The sequence below is a fragment of the Harpegnathos saltator genome, unplaced genomic scaffold (assembly GCF_003227715.2).
Source record: "Harpegnathos saltator strain DR-91 unplaced genomic scaffold, Hsal_v8.6 scaffold297, whole genome shotgun sequence".
NCBI classification, from domain to species: Eukaryota; Metazoa; Arthropoda; class Insecta; order Hymenoptera; family Formicidae; genus Harpegnathos; species Harpegnathos saltator.
The window spans coordinates 587,157-608,994 of NW_020230091.1; the positions used below are offsets into that span (position 1 = coordinate 587,157).

Genomic DNA, 21,838 nt, shown 5'->3' on the forward strand with positions numbered 1-21,838 from the left:
ATTTCTTGCAGTAATTTTTTTAAGATCTTCGTTGAGGTCGTGAATTAATTTTTTTTTCACCAATCAGTTTTCTGCAAAAATTACGACTTTTTAAATAAAATATAAAATGTTTCTCTTCTCTTCTGTCCGAAGAGTTAATTAAAAAATATGTACTCCACAGAGTCAACTAAAAAATGTGTAGTCAGAAGAGTCAATTCAAAAGTGACTCCGAAAAGACAATTTAATAGCATATTCCGAAGAGTCAATTTGAAAGCGTACTCTGAAAAATCAAATTAATATTGTAATTCGAAAAGTCAATTTATAATAGAATATTTACTTCGATGATTCAGCTAAAGAAAAAAACATTTATTTATTATTATATTCAGAGAATAATATTTAATTTATTATTTATACTTATCTTACTTATGCTTATCCTACATATGCTTTGAATGAAAAATTTAATTTGTTGACTGATTCAGATTTAGATTTGTTAAAATATCTCTTATGCGCAACTCTTGAACAGGTAGGTAGTAAAATAATTTTTTTTCTTTACGAATTTTATAAACTTTTCACGAACATAAAAAAAGATTCTTGAAAGATTCTCAGAGGACAAAGAACTTTTCTTAAACATTTAAACCAAAGGAAAATATTTTCCCATTAATAAAGAATGAATAATTAATATCTCACACAAGAGGAATCTTCATCCTTGAAATCACCGTGCGATTTTTCTTTTAGAAAAGTATAATATTAATGTAATAGTAGCAAATGCTATCCAAAAACGGTGCAAATCTTAAACGTTTTTGAGAAATGTAGTTTGAAGTTTAGTCTTTTCTGTTAATGTGTAACGTGGGACAAAGATCCTTGTCCCCGTTACGAATCGCGCAGCGACGACGATCGGTCGCCGCGCGATCGAACATCGCCGCTACCATCCCCGCACCGCACCGCCCATCAGTGCCGCAGCAACGAAGCCCGAGCGCCGAAAGAAGACGAGTGATCGCTCGCCCGCTCGGGAAAAATCGGGATTAAGTCACGAAAAGGGGTAATCCCAAAATCCACATGCGCAAATTCCGTGGAAATTCAAACCCCTTCCGTGCTCGACTCTCGATTTTAATGGTATATAACTCGTTCTCTCGCCGAGATCGAGAGAGTCGTCGTCTCGAGCGAGACAGTCTTCCGAGCAGAGCTCCCTGATGAAAAGAGGCATCCGACGAGAAGACTGAGGACCAGATCAGTAAGCGAACAGAGAGTCCGGGAAGCACGGCAACGCCGGTGAGTAATTTTCTCCAAATACCGTACCGCATCACCGGGGGAATATTGCAAGACCCGGCGGCACGCGCGAAGCGGACGCTTAGCGTTCTGCCGATCCGATCCACTCGGATCTGACTTAGAATAAGTTTTCTGTTTCCGAGAGAACGGCAGCAGTTAGCCAACGTTCCGCGATTTATAAGTGTTCGTCCGTCGGCGTTAGGCAGCAATTAGCCGCCGCGCCGACTTAGCATAAGTTTTCTGTTTCCGAGAGAACGGCAGCAGTTAGCCACCGTTCCGCGGTTTATACGTGCTCGTCCGTCGACGTTAGGCAGCAATTAGCCGCCGCGCCGACTTAGCATAAGTTTTCTGTTTCCGAGAGAACGGCAGCAGTTAGCCACCGTTCCGCGGTTTATACGTGCTCGTCCGTCGACGTTAAGCAGCAATTAGCCGCCGCGCCGACTTAGCATAAGTTTTCTGTTTCCGAGAGAACGGCAGCAGTTAGCCACTGTCTCGCGATTTATACGTGCTCGTCCGTCGACGTTAGGCAGCAGTTAGCCGCCGCGCCGACTTAGCATAAGTTTTCTGTTTCCGAGAGAACGGCAGCAGTTAGCCACTGTTCCGCGATTTATACGTGCTCGTCCGTCGACGTTAGGCAGCAATTAGCCGCCGCGCCGACTTAGAATAAGTTCTTTTCTATTTTTTTTTTTTTTGAGAGAACGGCCGCAACTTGTCGCCGTCTGGCGAAATTCTAAACGCTTGTCCGTCCGAGCGAATATCACAACTCATATACGTCAAGAAACTCCGGTGTACCGGAAGGATATTATTGTTTACCGACGGCTCTCCGAACGTATTGAAGAGTTCTCACCGGCGAGTTTGTTTCTAAACAATCAAAGCGACCGAGTATTATTCCGGATATTATAATTCGAGCAATTCCGAGGTTAACACGAGCCGTTACAACATAGAAAGTCTACCTGATATTGTCAAATTCACGGGACGCGAGTCGTTATCGAGCAAACGCGAATGTAAATTTGTGCGACGCACAGCCGGTGAAGAGTGTGACTGGCCCATCGGTAATATCTTATTGATAATTATTTCCTAACGAGAGCAGGTAGATGCGGTGCACATAAATTGTCGCGTTTGTTTTTCTTCATCATTTCGGGTTACCAGGAACCGCGTGCATCTATTGTTCCCGCCGGCGAAGAGCGGCCGATCCTCGTCAACCGTTGACAGATCTCGAGCACATTGTCGGTCGAAAAATCGTAGCACGGAAATTTGTAAACACTTCCCGGTGCGAATATCGCGAACAGTAACAGATAGCCGTTTCTTACGCGGACACATGTATAGCGAATAACGAGTGTACAAGAAAACAAAGATCCCGAATAAATCGGCGGTGGGGCCGAATGAGAGGCCAGCAGCCCGCCACTCGTCAAAAAGAGTGAAATTTAAGCGTGCAATAAATTAATCCTACCCAACCATCCCGCAGCGAACATCCGTCCGTCAGTCCGCGGCGAGCGAGCACGGCCGACAGCGAAAGGCCGATCACTACGAACCGGACCGAGACCTCCGACCCGCGACGCGTCAACCTCGCGAGGATGGAGCGCGGGGAGACAAGCGGCGGGAGGGCGGAGCGTTACAAATGTCGTTATAGCAGAAGAATTACCAATTTGCTTCAGTAGCGCAGTGGATCAGGCTTTGTGATATGAGCGTAGAGGTTGTTCAAGTGTATTATTTTTACTATCACAGGGAGAACTATGTAGAATGTATAATAATACGCAGACAAATTCTTTACATAATCATACTTATTTCTTTTAGCATGAATAAAAATGATCAATGCTAACATGATAAGTGTATATCGCAATTGTACGTATACGTGTACACATATCACACACATATGCACGTATACCAATGATGTCAAAACTGAACAATTCGTGAAAATTTTTTATTGATCGCAATTGTACGCAAAAACGAAAAAGAAGTACACGGGTCTCCGCGGGTATCTCGTCATATTAATTGTCTATGAGCTGATAAACAATTAATCTCCGGTATTTACAAGTTACGCTTGTCCACAGTTTGTTCGGTTTTGATATCATTGGTATCAGTCATGCGAATTTGGTGACGGGCTTGCACGAGGATTTTCCTCTCTCCCCCCCCCCCATATACGCACACAGCCAGCTCGGTCAATCCGTGTGAGCCACGCGTCGGCAATCGTCGACGCGCCGAGCGAGCGAGAGACAGAGAATATCATTCCCTCCTTGTCGCTCTCGTTCTCGCTCAGCGAGCGAGCCGAATTCTTTCTTACCCATAATCTGAATCGCGGGCGCGACTGTCTCTCTCTCTCCTTTCCTCTCTATGACAATATTGAAAAGTTTTGTCTACTCGGCGCACCGAAATTATTACAAATAATATTTTATTATTAATAATATTATTTGTAACATATATTATTTGTAATATTATTAGGTGCGCAACTAAGTTCCCGCTGTTTTTCAAGAGATGGCTCCAGTAGTAAGTGCTGCTCGATTATGACATAACCAAAACGTCATGAACCAAGCTTAGACATATGGTAAACAAACCGCTTTGACACATTAGTGATTTTGTTTTTGCATCATATACTTTTGGTTGTGTGAAAATGTCTGATTTTGTGCCAAATAATCGTCATTTGCGGGAAGTGTTGCTTTTCTTCTTTCATTCGAAGAAAACGGCGGCTGAAGCGCATCGAGAACTCCAAAAAGTTTACGGAGATGCTGCTCTAAGTGAAACAACGTGCCGTGATTGGTTCCGTCGCTTCAAAGACGGTGATTTCGATGTTGACGACCGTTCGCGTGAAGGAAGGCCAAAAACCTTCGAAGACACTGAATTGGAGGCATTGCTCGAGGATCCGTGCCAAACGCAAAAAGAGCTTGCTTCTGCATTAGGAGTTACCCGCCAAGCCATTTCCAAGCGATTGCATGCGTTGGGAATGATTCAAAAACAAAGAACTTGGGTTCCTTATGATTTGAAGCCAAGAGACGTTGAGCGTCGTTTTTTCGCCTGTGAACAACTGCTCCAGCGGCAAAAAAGGAAGGGTTTTCTTCATCGCATCGTTATGGGTGATGAAAAATGGATTCATTACAGCAACCCAAAGAGAACAAAATCATGGGGACTGTCCGGTCATGCTTCTACGTCGTCGGCTCGGCCGAATATTCACGCTGCGAAGGTTTTGCTGTGTATTTGTGGTACCAGGGCGGTGTTATTTATTATGAGCTGTTGAAACCGAACGACACCATCACTGGGGGACGGTATCGAACTCAATTGATGCGATTGAGCCGAGCACTGCGCGAAAAGCGGCCACAATACGAGCAGAGGCACGAAAAAGTGATTCTACAGCATGACAACGCTCGGCCTCACGTTGCCAAACCCGTTAAAACCTACTTAGAAACGCTCAAATGGGAAGTCCTACCACACCCGCCATATTCCCCAGATATTGCGCCGTCCGATTATTACTTGTTCCGTTCGATGTCACATGGTCTGGCTAATCAGCAGTTCCGCTCATATGAAGACATCTCAAAATGGCTTGATTCGTGGATAGCCTCAAAAGACGAACACTTCTACCGTGACGGTATTCGAGCTCTGCCAGAAAGATAGGAAAAAGTTGTCGCTAGCGATGGGCAATATTTTGAATGATTCATTTGTAACCATTTTTTCACAATAAAGTTGCATTTTCATCAAAAAAACAGCGAGAACTTAGTTGCGCACCTAATATTATTTGTAATTTTATTTGTAATTGTATAATAATGTTACAAATAATACAAATTTTTACAAATTTTATTTGTAAAAATTTATATCATTCGTAATATTATTTGTAATAGTATTAATAATATTCGGCGCCAAGAAAATGAAATATATTTTATTAATTATTTTGCGGAGTCGGGCAGGTTCACAGGTTTGATTATTGGATTGTTTAATAATATTTTAAGAATAATTTTAAGTTATACAAGGATGTAGTATGAAATATAAAAGAATATTGTACAGAATCAAGAAGTACGAAATGAAACCTCTTTGCTTTTATTACAATATCCTATAAGTTAATAAATATTTTTCATACAGTATTACATAATCTCCAAAAACAATTACATCCGTGAAATTTTCTATCTGCGCAAAAAAAATTCATAAAATATATTTGTTTCGTCGCTCTAAATGAGAAAACTCTCAGAACAATTTTATAGTTGTTCAATGCACTACTCAATAAAAATATAATAATACTATGTTTGTATGTGTGAAGAATATTTGTTAACTTACAGGATATTGTAACAAAAGCAAGGAGGTTTTATTTCGTACTTCTAAGGCCAAGACTTATTAACGGCTAAAGACATATTCGAATTGATCTTGCCTTAATTGGTCGGATCAGTGATCGGTCTTGCCTTAAGTTCCAAGCCTCATAACTCGGAAAGTACTCGATGAAATGTAACTTTGTTAGAGTGTTTTGGAATGCTCTCGAGATAAGCTACAAGAATATGTAATAAAAAATCGTAGTTTCTATTTAAAAAAACATTAATGACCTTGGCCTGATTTTGACAAGGTCACTTCACTCAAGGTCAAGTCCACATTTCCATTGTGTGTCGTCCTTCAAGCCATGCAACTTTCGTTCGAAAAATTTTTTAATAAAATCATCGATAATGGACCATGTCACTTTAGTTAGAAAAGTTTGGAAACGGTCAAATATCTCGAAAACGAAACATTTTTAAGAAAAAGATTTCCAACTAAAGTTGTAAGGTTTTAAAAGTTCTATTGAATGATCATATCCGGTTGACCTTGAGTGGAGGAGTCAAGGCGAGGTCAATGCCATGATTTTTTTAAATGGAATATTCCATTTTTTATCACACAGTGTTAAAGATGACAGCGAGACGTTTCCGAAATACTACTTGATGACCTATTTTTGTTGAGAATTGTCTGAGTTATGAGCTTTAGAATTTACGGTGCCGCCAGCATTGATATTATTCAGAATGTACCGCGTGGAGGTTGCATGGTCGGACTTTACACCCTCTGCGTGTGTGTGTGTGTGTGTGTGTGTGTGTCAGCAGAGATAAGGACTATGCAGTAGTAGTGCGTCAATTTTTAACTGATACTTTCCCAAACCGATGGATAACAAGATGTGGAGAAATAGAGTGGCCCTCTAGATCACCAGATCTTTGTCCATTGGACTACTTCTTATGGGGATATGTTAAAAACAATGTGTACGGAACGAATCCTGCTAGCTTGGCAGACCTTAGGGGACGCATACTGCACCAAGTAAATGTTATTTCACCAGAAATGAGCCGAAACGTTTTAAATGAATTTCATCTACAATAAGGTTATTGTCAAGCAGCAGACGGAAGACAATTTGAATACTTAATTCAATAAAAACCCGTCTACATACACACGCGCGCGCGCACACACACACATACACATACACATAGCAGAGAGGGTTTAGAGTCATTAAATACTGCGGTAGTGACGAACCGCGGAGGGACGAACCTTATTTTTGCTGACACATACACACGCACACACACACACATACACAGGGGGGGGGATGTAAAGTTCGATCATGCAACCTCCACGCGGTACATCCTGGATAATACTAATATTGGCGGCACCGTAAATTCTAAAGCTCATAACTCAGACAATTCTTAAGAAAAATAGGTCATCAAGTAATGTTTTGGAAACGTCTCGCTGTCAAGTAATGTTTTGGAAACGTCTCGCTGTCAACTTTAACACTGTGTGATAAAAAATTGGGTATTCTATTTAAAAAAATTATGTTGGCCTTGACCTCGCCTTGATCCCTTTACGCAAGGTCGAACGGATATCATCATTCAATAGAACTTTTAAACCCTACAACTTTGGTTGGAAACATTTTTCTCAGAAACATTCTATTTTCGAGATATTTGACCGTTTTAGACTTTTCTAATACCCTGTATACATATATGTATAAACAAATTTACTCTGCGTGCTGTCCCAACAACTAAAGTATCAGTAGCAGGACAGTTGTATAAAGTAATGAATGCCATATTTCATCATGGATCGTGCATTGCAAGCGGTCATTACACAAGTATATGTAGAGAAGGTAAATCTGATTGGATTGAAGCTGATGATACGCAAATAAAAAACACTGGCCCAGAGGCACTACAAATGTTTGTATTCTTTTCATGGCAAAAATTTAACACGTTTATTAATAGTATCCAATATTTAAAAAAAATATCTTTTTAAAAGTTATTATTATTCAAGAAAAACCTAACGACAAAAAATATATGTAACATAAGTTTTTACAATTGTAAAATTTATTATAAAACTTATCTTTTTAAACAAAAAGGTAAAAAAAGGCGCCAAGTACAAGCGCAACATGTATTGTGTTATTTTTAGAAATTTCAAATCAAATTTTTTTTAAAGGTATATATGTGTACATAGCAGGTTTTTACAAGTGAAACTTAAAGATAATACATAAGATTTTACAAGTTAAAGTTATATAAATCTTATCTTTTTAAACAGAAAGGTAAAAAAAGGTGCCAAATACAAGCGCAACACGTATTGTGTTATTTTTAGAAGTATCAAACTCAAATTATTTTTTTTAATGTACATATGTGAACATAAGTTTTTACAAGTAAAATTTATAACTATAATAAAACTCTGCAACACTATTCTACTGTACAAAAGAAGTGATATACGAGGGTGGTCCGATAAGTACTTAGCTTACAAAAGAAAAACGAAAATTTTGGAAAAGTGGCGATTTATCTCTCAGCATAGTCTCCTTTTAGCTCGATACACTTGACCCAGCGATGCTCCAACTTCTTTAACCCGTCTGAAAAATACGTTTTCTCGAGGTCTGCAAAGTAGGCCTCCGTGGCGGCGATGACCTCCTCATTCGACTCAAATTTCTGCCCGGCGAGTGACTTTTTCAAGTTTGGAAACAAAAAGAAGTCGCACGGGGCCAAATCTGGAGAATACGGTGGATGGGGCAGCAGTTCGTAGCCCAATTCGACCAATTTGACCGTGGCGAGGGCGGAGGTGTGAACCGGTGCGTTGTCATGGTGGAAGAGCACTTTTTTCTTCGCCAAATGGGGCCGTTTTTTCTGCAATTCGACGTCGAATCGGCCCAATAATTCGGCATAGTGACAGCTCTGTGACCGTTTTGCCCTTCTCCAGGTAGTCGATGTAGACCACACCTTGTGAATCCCAGAAAACGGTGGCCATCACCTTTCCGGCCGATAGGACAGTCTTCGCCTTCTTCGGAGCACGTTCGCCGGGTGAAGTCCACTGTTTCGACTGTTCCTTGGTCTCTGGTGTGTACCAGTGGATCCATGTTTCGTCGACGGTCACGAAACAACGCAGAAACTCCTTCGGATTGCGCTTAAACAGCGTCAAACACTGCTCTGAAGTGGTCTCACGGTTGCGCTTGTTGTCCGGAGTGAGCAAACGCGGCACCCATCGCGCCGACAGCTTTCTCATGCCCAAAATTTCATGCAGGATATGACCCACGCGGTCTTTTGAGATGCCTACTGTCTCAGCTATCTCGCGCACCTTCAATCGGCGGTCTGCCAATACGAGATCGTGGATTTTTGTCATGTTATCCTCCGTGGTACCGTTTTCGGGGCACCTGGGCGTGGTTCATCAAAAACCGACGTGCGACCACGTTGAAACTCGTTAAACCAATTTTTGACGGTCGCCATCGAAGGAGAAGAGTCACCGTACACAGCATCCAAGCGCTCTTTGATTTCGCTGCGCGATTTCCCTTCCAAAAACAAGAATCGAATCACTGACCGATATTGCTCTTTTTCCATTTTTCTAAAATCCGCGGACACGCCCGCTTCCACACGCGGTCAAAACAAAACTACGAGTCCAATTCGGCTGAAATTTCGACAGTAGCCGTCTACGAGAATGTACTACACATTAGTAAATTTCTCTTGCGATAGTGGCGCCATCGAGCGGTGAGGCTAAGTACTTATCGGACCGCCCTCGTATATGAACAGTAGCGCCAATTGAGAAACCTGACATTATATATGATTATTGTATACTTAACTTAATATTTTTAGAAATCTCAAATTCAAATTATCTTCTCTTTTAAGATATATATTATAATATATGTACATAAACTTTAAAGTTTATGTACATATAAACTTAAAAGTGAAAATTATATCGTGTTATAAAAATTTAACACGTTTGTTAATAGTGTCCAATATTTAAAAAAAATATCTTTTTAATATTATGTACATAACATAAGTTTTTATAAGTAAAACTTATCAAATTATTATTTTTTTTTTAATTCAAATCAAATTATTTTTTTGTAAGATATATGTACATAAACTTTTAAAAAATTATATCGTGTTATAAAAATTTAACACGTTTGTTAATAGTGTCCAATATTAAAAAAAAATATCTTTTTAAAGGTTATATTATTCAAAATATTCAAGCAAACCTAGCTACAAAAAATGTCCATATCATAAATTTTTACAAGTAAAATTTATCATTATTTATTAGAACACTGAGTTATATGGTTATTTTACTTGTTATTGTAACAAATTAATTATTATAACAATGCAATAAAAAATATTTAATACAAAATATCTTGGCGCGGCTGCACCAGAAACTATATCGAACTAAAACTTGTTTAATACATATATGACAGCATTTTTATTATAATACATTCTATAGTGAAGGTTTATAATTAATTTATTATAATACTATATAAATATAAATAAAACATTATACCGTATATGTATAAAGAGAATTTACAAGAACATTTTATTATAATAAAAATGCTGTCATGTATGTATTAATCAAGTTTTAGTTCCATATAGTTTTTGGTGCAGCCGCACCAAGATTTTTTGTATTAAATATCTTTTATTGCATCGTTATAATAATTAATTTGTTACAATAACAAGTGAAATAACCATATAACTCAGTGTTCTAATAAATAATAATAAATTTTATTTGTAAAAATTTGTTGGTTTATTAAAAAATTTTTCGAACAAAAGTTGCATGGATTGAAGGAGGACACATGACAGAAATGTGGACTTGACCTTGAGTGACCTTGTCAAAATCAGGCCAAGGTCATTAATGTTTTTTTAAATAGAAACTACAACTTTTTATTACATATTCTTGTAGCTTATCTCGAGAACTTTCCAAAACACTCTATCAAAGTTACATTTCATTGAGTACTTTCCGTGTTATGAGGCTTGGAAGTTAAGGCAAGACCGATCATTGATCCGACCAATTAAGGCAAGATCGATTCGAATATGTCTTAAGCCGTTAATAAGTCTTGGCCTTAGAAGTACGAAATAAAACCTCCTTGCTTTTGTTACAATATCCTGTAAGTTAACAAATATTCTTCACACATACAAACATAGTATTATTATATTTTTATTGAGTAGTGCACTGAACAACTATGACATTGTTCTGAGAGTTTTCTCATTTAGAGCGACGAAACAAATATATTTTATGAATTTTTCTTGCGCGGATAGAAAATTTCACGGATGTAATTGTTTTTGGAGATTATTTAATACTGTATGAAAAATATTTATTAACTTACAGGATATTGTAATAAAAGCAAAGAGGTTTCATTTCGTACTTCTTGATTCTGTACAATATTCTTTTATATTTCATACTACATCCTTGTATAACTTAAAATTATTCTTAAAATATTATTAAACAATCCAATAATTAAACCTGTGAACCTGCCCGACTCCGCAAAATAATTAATAAAATATATTTCATTTTCTTGGCGCCGGATATTATTAATACTATTACAAATAATATTACAAATGATATAAATTTTACAAATAATAAAATTTGTAAAAATTTGTATTATTTGTAACATTATTAACAATTGCAAGTGAAATTACAAATAATAATATTACAAATAATATATATTACAAATAATATTATTAATAATAAAATATTATTTGTAATAATTTCGGTGCGCCGAGTAGACGAAACTTTCAGTATTGTCATGGAGAGGAAAGGAGAGAGACAGTCGCGCCCGCGATTCAGATTGTGGCAAGGAAGAATTAGGCTCGCTGAGCGAGAACGAGAGCGACAAGGAGGGAATGATATTCTCTCTCTCTCTCTCGCTCGCTCGGCGCGTCGACGATTGCCGATCGCGTGACTCACACGGATTGTCGGAGCTGGCTGTGTGCGTATATGGAGTTGGGGGGAGAGGAGAATCCTCGTGCAAGCCCATCACCAAATTCGCATCACTGATTCCAATGATGTCAAAACCGAACAAGCTGCGGACAAGCGTAACTTGTAAATACCGGAGATCAATTGTTCATCAGCTCATAGACAATTAATATGACGAGATACCCGCGGAGACCCGTGTACTTCTCTTTCGTCTTTTCGTACAATTGCGATCAATAAAAAATTTTCACGAATTGTTCGGTTTTGACATCATTGGTACACGTGTGCATATGTGTGTGATATGTGTACACGTACACGTACAATTGCGATATATACTTATCATGTTAGCATTGATCATTTTTATTCATGCTAAAAGAAATAAGTATGATTATGTAAAGAATTTGTCTGCGTATTATTATACATTCTACATAGTTTTCCCTGTGATAGCAAAAATAATAAACTTGAACAACCTCTACGCTCATATCACAAAGCCTGATGCACTGCGCTACTGAAGCAAATTGGTAATTCTTCTGCTATAACGACATTAACAGAAAAGACTAAACTTCAAACTGCGTTTCTCAAAAACGTTTAAGATTTTCACCGTGTTTGGATAGCATTTGTTACTATTACATCAATATTATACTTTTCTAAAAGCAAAATCGCGCTGTGCTTTCAAGGATGAAGATTCTTCTTGTGTGAGATATTAATTATTCATTCTTTATTAATGGGAAAATTTTTTCCTTTGATTTAAATGTTCAAGAAAAGTTATTTGTTCTCTGAGAATCTTTCAATTTTTATGTTCGTGAAAAGTTTATAAAATTCGTAAAGAAAAAGTATTATTTTACTACCTACCTGTTCAAGAGTTGCGCATAAGAGATATTTTAACAAATCTAAATCTGAATCAGTCAACAAATTAAATTTTTCATTCAAAGCATATGTAGGATAAGCATAAGTAAGATAAGTATAAATAATAAATTAAATATTATTCTCTGAATATAATAATAAATAAATGTTTTTTTCTTTAGCTGAATCATCGAAGTAAATATTCTATTATAAATTGACTTTTCGAATTACAATATTAATTTGATTTTTCAGAGTACGCTTTCAAATTGACTCTTCGGAATATGCTATTAAATTGTCTTTTCGGAGTACACTTTTGAATTGACTCTTCTGACTACACATTTTTTAGTTGACTCTGTGGAGTACATATTTTTTAATTAACTCTTCGGAGAGAAGAGAAGAGAAACATTTTATATTTTATTTAAAAAGTCGTAATTTTTGCAGAAAACTGATTGGTGAAAAAAAAATTAATTCACGACCTCAACGAAGATCTTAAAAAAATTACTGCAAGAAATGAAGTTGTTATTATTATATATCATATTGTACAATGTTAAAACATACGCGCAATAATTATCTATAATTTGCATATATGGGCGTTTATGTAATTATAAGTAATATAAAAGTCATGACAAATTAATGTGGCCGCGCGTTATCTCTGTCGCGTCATTGCTAGAAATCATCCGAACTCTCGAAATTATTTTCTTCCCGAATCATGAATATAAAACAATGTGGAAAGGAAAACAAGGGGGTGAAAGGGAGGACGGCGACGTCTGCCTTACGATAACATCGCTGCTGCCTCGCTTCGTCGCGATTGGCTATTCGCTGGTGGTGAGGCAAAGACCGATTCTTCGTTTTTATCTAACTAATCTAGCTCGCTCGTGAACATAGCACAGAACAGAACCAAATAATTATGGACATAGCACGGGATAGTACCAACAAATCGTGGACATTGGCTTAGTAGTTCATGTCCATGAAAAATGGACCCAGTTGGCGCTTCGAATCAGCCAACTTTTCCATAACGCTGTAAATGCAGCCATGCCCGCTCTCAGGCTTCTCTCTGGTTATAACATCGATGTTATAACTACTGACGTTAGATGCCGTGTAAACACTCCTTTACGACGAAGTTATTACATTGATGTAGTAACTCAAAGTCATTTGGTGAAGAGGCTTAAGGCCATTGCACAATTGTACAAAGGGCATTGTACAAAAGTTTTAGTCGTAATCGTAAGTCCGTAAGCAAATTGACCAATCACAATTCGTATATTTCGAGATGCTGGATTGTGATTGGTCAATTTGCTTACGGTCTTACGGTTACGACTAAAATTTTTTTACGTATAATGGTCTTTAGAGTTTCTACATCGATGTAAGGAAGACGTGTAGACGGACGCAGTGTAAATATGACAATAATACCAATATAAAAATTGAATATCTTAACTTGATTATAAAATTGATTTATGTCGTGAAAATTGTAATACGGGTCCGAGATCAAGCAAATGATTTGGTGGTGTTAAATTCAACAAATGTTGTAATATAATTTCTTTCTGATGCTTTCGCCGTTTAATCAAAATATTTCGTACATATAGTATATATTGCATCGTCATATTTTCTACTATTTTCAAATATATAGCAACAAACGAGCGTACGCTTTCCATATTTTCCATGATTAATTTTTTCCAAAATTGATAACCTAAAATTTTAATTTTATTTTTAATTGAATATTATATTTTATTATATAAATTTTACTATATAGATATATACATATTTTATAATTTTCAAATTCATAATATAACCTAAAAGTTCACTTTATTTGTTGATTTATTTACATACTATTCTTTTCATATTCTAATTCTTTTATATTCAGACTACAATCACAATCATTTCATTTTTCGGCCTTTTATATTGGTACTAATGGAAATCCTTGACTCACTCGAAAGTTATTAAGTTATTTCAAATAGATAAGCGTAAATGAGTAAACGCAATTCACCTTAAGTAGTTATAACATTAACGTTACTAAGTCGAAGTTAGAAGCGGTATAAACGTAGTCTATGGCCGGTATTTATAGTCAGGTCTTATATTTAAGACCGTCTTAAGTTCACTTTCAGATACCCTATAGCCAATGAAATGATTTGTGTAGCATCTGAAGATAAATTTAAGACGGTCTTAAATATAAGAAACGACTGTGAATACCAGCCTATGACCCATATTCAAAACGTGCTTATAACTATGTTAGTGCGCTGTTAACCAATCAGAAGGCATATTGCGTGGCTTTTCATTGGTTTCATTGGTTAACAGCGTGCTAACATAGTTATAAGCACGTTCTGAATATGGGCCTATGTCTATAAAATTACGTAGTACCACCACTGATTTGTTATATCCGTAGTAAAGCCAGCGGTACACAGTACTTGTTTTCGTACTGGATTAAGCCAGCGGCACATGGTACTTGTTTTCGTGCTGGATTGTTTGCTGGATGAAAATATTGCTTTGTGATTGGTACATTTCCGAAGATGGATGGAAATGCACCAATCAGAACGCAGTATTTTCATCCAGCAAGCAATCCAGCACGAAAACAAGCACCGTGTGCCGCTGGCTTTACTTGCTGGATGAAAATATTGCGTTCTGATTGATACGTTTCCGAAGATGGATGGAAATGCACCAATCAGAACGCAGTATTTTCATCCAGCAGCAATCCAGTATCAAAACAAGTACCGTGTGCCGCTGGCTTTACACACACTGAATTGCACTTTGCCCCTTCTCTTCATGTTCTAAGGTAAAGATGGAAGTATAGAAACGAAAATGAATAGAGATGGAAGTGTATTGTGGTGCGTGTCATCAAAGGGGGGATCACCTTGATATGTCATTCAAATTTTAGCCGGTCTATGCTCCGATTACATTTAATTACGCGGTCGTGTGTTATTAAAGTTATTTGAGTTTCGTAATTTTAGAAACATGGGAGGAAAATGGTCTAGCATGGATCCCTCACAAATTGAAGTTCCAGAAATAAAAATTCTTTTGGAAAGAGATCCCTATTTGAAGCCATATGAAAATGATATTCGTCGAAGGTAATGTATATTTTTACTTATAATAATTCAAATTTATTTAATAAAAAATATTAACAGATATAAGCCTTTTTATTAATACAATTCTTGGTATTCGTTTAACTTCTATTGTATTATATAATTTTAAGAAGGATTTTCCAATTTCTATAATTTGAAAAATATATATATAAAACACTATATAGAATATTTCTATTTTAGATATGCTATATTTAAAGATTATATTGAAAAAATACAGGAGGGAGATGAAGATTTAAAACAATTTACAATGGCATATAAAAACTTTGGAATTCATATTCTGGATGATAATAGTGTTATTGCAAAGGAATGGGCGCCTGCTGCGCAAGAAGTATTTTTGACTGGAGATTTCAGTAAAAAACTACTCATACATAATTAATAATATTTAACTTGATATATTAGAATTATTTTTAATTGTTTCAATTGTTTCTTGTAAAGATAATTGGAATAGAACTGTCACACCATTTAAGAAATTGGAATATGGCAAATGGGAACTGAGATTACCTCCAAATATAGATGGTAGTTGCTCTATAAAACATCTCTCTGAAGTAAAAATTATTATCAAAAATCATAATGAGTTGCTTGAGAGACTAAGTCCTTGGGCAACTTATGTAACACAACCAGCAGATAAATCTGAGGGGACTACTTATAAACAACGTATATGGCATCCATCTCCAGAAAATGTATTAAATAATTATCATTATAAATATCATTATAAATGTTTGTATATAATATATAATTAGAAGATGAAAAGATTTTTCTTTTTTTCTTTTTCAGGTATATAAATTTAAACATCCTAAACCAAAGAAACCAGAGAGTCTGAGAATTTATGAATGTCATGTTGGAATCAGTACTCAAGAATTACGGGTTGGTACTTATTTGGAGTTTGCAAAAAATATAATACCAAGAATTATAAAACAGGGATACAATGCAATACAATTAATGGCAATCATGGAGCATGCATATTATGCTAGTTTTGGATATCAGGTGCACACTTTCATTCTATATATATATTAATTTTTTAAATTATTGTATAAATATGTACAGTCAATTCTATAATGTTCCATTTAAATTAAGGTAACTTCTTTTTATGCTGCCTCATCTCGTTATGGGACTCCTGAAGAATTGAAAGAATTAATAGATGTGGCGCATCAGCATGGTCTTTATGTACTACTAGATGTGGTACATTCGCATGCATCCAAAAACACCTTGGATGGTTTAAATATGTTTGATGGTACGGATGCGTGTTTCTTTCACAGTGGTTGTCGTGGCGAGCATCCATTGTGGGATAGCAGATTATTCAATTATGGCGAGTACGAAGTACTCCGATTCTTATTATCTAACTTACGTTGGTATATTGAGGAATATGGCTTTGATGGATTCAGGTATTCCATTGTTAATCTATAATAAGTTTTATTGCTGTAAACAAATATATAACATCTATATGTAAATTTGACAGATTTGATGGTATTACTTCAATGTTATATCATTCGAGGGGTTTTGGACAAGGTTTCAGTGGTCATTATGATGAATATTATGGTCTAAATGTTGATGTAGAGGGTGTAGTATACTTAATGATTGCTAATCATATGTTACACGATATATATCCTGAAATGATCACAATAGCTGAAGATGTTAGTGGAATGCCAGGCATTTGCAGGTATAAGATGTATTAATGTTAATAAATGTTAATGCAAATAATTTTGATATATAAATATAAAATAGATAAATTTTTCATATAAAACAAATTATATATATTTTTTTCTTTTTTCTTTTAAGGCCAGTTGCTGAAGGTGGTGTAGGATTCGATTATCGATTAGCTATGGCTATTCCCGACAAATGGATTAAATTGTTAAAGGAGGTAAAAGATGAAGATTGGAATGTTGGGGATATTTGTTGGACATTGTCGAATCGAAGATGGATGGAGAAGTCGATTGCTTATTCCGAATCTCACGATCAAGCTCTTGTAGGCGACAAAACAATCGCTTTTTGGCTTATGGATAAGGAAATGTATACACATATGAGTACTCTGACACATAGTGATATCATTTCGCGTGGTATTGCTCTCCATAATTTAATCACACTGATCACGCATGCTTTGGGTGGTGAAGCTTATCTAAACTTCATAGGTGAGTAACGAGCTCTTTTAATCTCTTAAAATATTTTTATTTTAAAACTTATAAAATGTTGTGGTAGAAACGAGCAATAACAATTTTGGGATAGTATATGAAAATGTATGTTATATAGGTAATGAATTCGGTCACCCTGAATGGCTCGATTTTCCAAGGGTTGGAAACGGGAACAGTTACCACTATGCGAGACGTCAGTGGAACTTAGTAGACGATGAATTGTTAAAGTACAAATATATGAACAATTGGGATCGCGCAGTAAACACACTTGAAGAAAAATATGGATGGCTGCATGCTAACCCTGTAAAGTAGATTTCATGTATCATATACATACACGCGCGCACGTGCGCACATGCACCACACATATGCACACGCATTTACAGTTTTGTACTTATTAGAAGTATAAAAAGGCTTATATTGAAAAATTGAGATAATTTAAGTGATAGAAAATGAGTTTGGAATTACAACTTATAGGGTTATGTGAGTTGGAAGCATGAAGATGACAAGGTGGTTGTCTTTGATCGAGCTGATCTAGTGTTTGTCTTCAATTTCCATCCGAATAAATCATTTGCCGATTATCCAATTGGTACAAAGAAACCAGGATCTTATAAAATTATTTTATGCAGTGATGATGAACAGTTCGGTGGACAAAATCGAGTAGACTTGAATGTGCAACATTTCACTCAACTAGAATCATTTTCTGCATATCCACACAAAATGATGGTCTACATTCCGTGCCGTACAGTCATAATTTATGCACAAGCTGGTAATATATATAAGTATAACTTAACATTAATATATTAGTCCTACAAAACTATTATTAATAATACTGATTAAATTAAATTTCAGGTCCATAAATACACACATTACCTCTAAATCATGAGTGAAAATTGTTGAAAGTTATTAAGGATAGTATAAGATTATATATAATTATTTAGAGATATATTTTTGTAGAATTTAATTCAGAAGTCTTTTTTATAAGGAAATAAGTGATCAATCTTGCAACAAACTATGATAAATGTTTGTTATATTTTTAAATAAAAAGCTCTGTTATTTCATTGTGAATACTAATTTTAGCTTTTTTCTTAAAATTTGCCATCTTATTTCCTTATATTTAAATTATTGAATTCATATTTTTTTATAAATAATAGAATTGTCTTACAAATTTTATGAATCTAACATATATTTTTATAACGTTTTGTAAACGTTATAAAAAAAGAATACTCTTCAATTTATCTAATTTTAATATCCTAGTATCTATAAACATGCCTGTTTTATATAAAATTTTGTTAACAATATTAACAAAATTTTGTTAATGTTAACAAAATTAACAATACTAAAGACAAGTTTTGTACACACAACAGAATTTCTATGTTATTAATTTATAAATATATATATTTGTTATGCAGAAATCCTCATGGAACTTACATTTATTGTTTTTTTTATAATGTTACATAAATAACAAGGAGAAACTTATTGAGAGATCATATATTACATTCACATATGATATTGATAACAGGAATTTTTTAATCTATTTATGTAGTATTTGTAGACAATTTTATAAAGTTATTAAATTCAGCTTCATTTACATCATAGTCATTCATTTTGTTCTCTAACACCCACCACTTATCTAAGAAACCTATATCTATTATTCTGTTATAAAAAGTTATATAACAAGGTTTAAGATATGGACATACAGCTTTGTATGAGGAACAGTCTTGATCATAATTATCTATCCAAATTATAGATGAAATACCCAAATTTATTCTCCTGATGATTCCTTCATTATAGTATTGCTGTAACTTTTCTATATGCTTCACAGCAACAGGATTGCGTATAAGTTCTCCCAGCATCATCAATTTCAAGTTATATTTTATCATATTATCTCTGAATAAAACTTCATCTGGATTGTGTATACTAAAATACAAACTGGTTCCTAAAACTGTAACATCATATATGATCATTTTTACATTAGCAAATAATCTATAATATAATATGCCAAAGTGGCATAAAATAGAAATATATAAAAAAAATAATATATACTTGTACTATAAATTGTGGCACGTATAGGACGATTTTTACAATCCTTAGCTACATCAATCGCAACATCTTTATAATCTATATAGAGGTTATGCCAATATTTTGCTGGAATCAATAAAACTTTAATATGATATAAAATAATATATTTTAATAGCATTTACTATTTTAATTTAATAGTTAAGTAATAATTTAATAGTTAAATAATAATTTATTATTTACCCCAACGTTCAAGAAAGGTACCCTTAATTCTTTCAGACATCTCATACTTTTTTATTTTGATGTTGATTTTGTTAAACCTATCTATAGAGATCCTAAAAGCCATCCTAAGCTTATAGGCTAGTTGAAGCATTTGATAGGAATTCATATCTCTTGTAATGATCTGAAATAATTTGTATCAACTATTAAGTATAATTATTACTATTTTGTTGTTTAAATCATATGTTGACAAACAAGTACAGAAATTTCAAATTTCAGTAAAAATATATTTATTCTTAATTGACTTAAATATATTAATTCTTATTTGATAACAATTAGGTTTAAAAGATTACTAATCGATAGTTCAAGTTTTAATTGCTAATAAATATTATGTTTCTCTTAGGCCTTAATGTTAACACTATAACGTCATTATGGAAGTATGATTGTACATGAAAATGCAAAATAATAGATTTATAGATACATATAGGTTATATTTATCCTGTTTATATAAATAATAACTATTTGAATTCTTTATATGTGATTACTGTTATCCATTAGTATATTGTAGTAAGTTGCAGATACTTTTTAATATTTTGATTAAAATTATTTATTTAAATTTTAACTTTGTGCATATTGTGTTTGCATAAAGATATGAGATTAAAAATCGTTAAAAATTTTAATTAATGAGCATTTAGTATTTATAAGGCTTATTTATACAATAAACATCCTAACCTGAAAAACATCACTTCTTTAAAAGCTAAAAGTATTGTTATCATAACAAACGATAATATTAAATAGTTTCAATCTTGTTTTATATGCTAAAAAGCGTCACATAAATACATTTATATTAAAACTTGAAATGGTTCATATTTTGAACATTTATCCATTAAATACACTACACAAGAACTCGCACCGGCAATGAATGGGTACAACAATGAACTAATGCACACTAATGCAATAATTTAAATTTAGAATGAGAAAAAATATATCTGTTTCATTCCACTTTATTACATTAGTTCAGATGTTCTTCGAAAAAGAATAGATATAAGATAACACTTACAAATATAGCGAAAGCTATTTATAATAAAATATATAAACACTAATGTATGATGTATGTTTTATATACTGTTTATGTGGCATTCTTTTATATTTTATGAATCTTTTGATTATTTTGTTACATATTCGTTTAAATTATATATAAATCGTTTAATACGTATGTAAAGAAATAAATATATTTCAGTCAATGATGCCAGTTTCAGGACCTAAACAGCACAGCTACAGTGCGTGCAGCGGCGCGCACACTACCGTGTATTACCGCAAACTACCGTGTACATACATAACAGGTTTTTACAAATAAAACTTAAAGATAATACATAAGATTTTACAAGTAAAACTTATATAAAACTTACTTTTTTAAACAAAAAGGTAAAAAAAAGGCGCCAAGTACAAGTACAACACGTATTGTGTTATTTTTAGAAGTATCAAACTCAAATTATTTTATTAATGTATATATGTGTACACTGTATTGCATCGATTCGTTCCGCGAGAGGGGAAATAGAGGTTCCCCTCTCTGGCATGCTATTGTGCGCCAGCTCTCGGCGGCCGGCCACCCGAGCGCTCAACTTATCGACGACTTTACCGACACTGCAATGGCAACACGAGCAGCGAAAGAATAGTTGTTGCGTCGATAAAGACATGTATGTGAGAAAGCGGGAGAATATAAAGTCTGCCACTTTTATTTGGAGAACTTTTGTCACAATGTAAATCGTGTTATTTTTTACGTAATAATATTAAATAGATAAACATAGAAAAAAATTGTATACCGTCACACATACGCGATATTGGATCTAAGTGAGAGATTGGTGCGGTGCATATATGTGACATTGATTGCAAGCAAATTGAATTTTTGATTAATCAAATAATTATGCGCACATACGGAAGTGTTCCTTTGTTAATATTTGGGTGGCTCTGAAAAGAGCCGTTTGATGTTTGGTTCTGAAAAAAACCGTTCTAATAATCTGTCCAATGCCCTTGGCATGCAACAACTTGTTGGAGACGTACGTCGATGGAATTGTGCAAATTCCAGAAAAATTGAGGCTCCCGTCTAAGATCCTCTTATGCGTTCCTCGCGTGTGCAACCAAAGTTGTTATATTTCTCTCATGAGCTTTCATGAGCAGGATTTTACAATTTTTCCCCGTATGTTTTCTATTTAA

The 21,838-nt window shown here is 34.7% G+C and overlaps 2 protein-coding genes across 8 annotated transcripts; one reads left to right on the top strand and one right to left on the bottom strand.

The window, feature by feature from the left end:
• Positions 1 to 1,136: 1,136 nt before the first annotated feature.
• Positions 1,137 to 18,274, top strand: AGBE (1,4-alpha-glucan-branching enzyme). 5 transcript variants are annotated; one of them, XM_025299924.1, is made up of 11 exons: positions 1,137 to 1,248; positions 15,132 to 15,248; positions 15,444 to 15,613; positions 15,699 to 15,943; positions 16,038 to 16,247; positions 16,338 to 16,645; positions 16,720 to 16,920; positions 17,040 to 17,389; positions 17,508 to 17,692; positions 17,864 to 18,155; positions 18,239 to 18,274. In XM_025299924.1, exons 2-11 carry the CDS (start codon positions 15,136 to 15,138, stop codon positions 18,244 to 18,246), a joined length of 2,082 nt encoding a protein of 693 aa, XP_025155709.1. In that variant the 5' UTR covers positions 1,137 to 1,248; positions 15,132 to 15,135; the 3' UTR covers positions 18,247 to 18,274. The 5 variants fall into 5 exon arrangements, with proteins under 5 accessions (XP_025155709.1, XP_025155707.1, XP_025155711.1 ...); XM_025299922.1 differs by lacking the exon at positions 1,137 to 1,248 and adding an exon at positions 14,938 to 14,956; XM_025299923.1 differs by lacking the exon at positions 1,137 to 1,248 and adding an exon at positions 14,993 to 15,008.
• A 533-nt stretch (positions 18,275 to 18,807) lies between these two features.
• Positions 18,808 to 20,968, bottom strand: LOC105188321 (mitochondrial import inner membrane translocase subunit Tim29). 3 transcript variants are annotated; one of them, XM_025299915.1, is made up of 4 exons: positions 20,357 to 20,468; positions 19,649 to 19,808; positions 19,433 to 19,534; positions 18,808 to 19,325 (listed from the first exon to the last, which is right to left on the bottom strand). In XM_025299915.1, exons 2-4 carry the CDS (start codon positions 19,791 to 19,793, stop codon positions 18,925 to 18,927), a joined length of 648 nt encoding a protein of 215 aa, XP_025155700.1. In that variant the 5' UTR covers positions 19,794 to 19,808; positions 20,357 to 20,468; the 3' UTR covers positions 18,808 to 18,924. The 3 variants fall into 3 exon arrangements, with proteins under 3 accessions (XP_025155700.1, XP_011148015.1, XP_011148014.1); XM_011149713.3 differs by lacking the exon at positions 20,357 to 20,468 and adding an exon at positions 20,685 to 20,968 and having other exon boundaries at positions 18,815 to 19,331; XM_011149712.3 differs by having other exon boundaries at positions 18,815 to 19,331; positions 20,357 to 20,464.
• Positions 20,969 to 21,838: the final 870 nt, after the last annotated feature.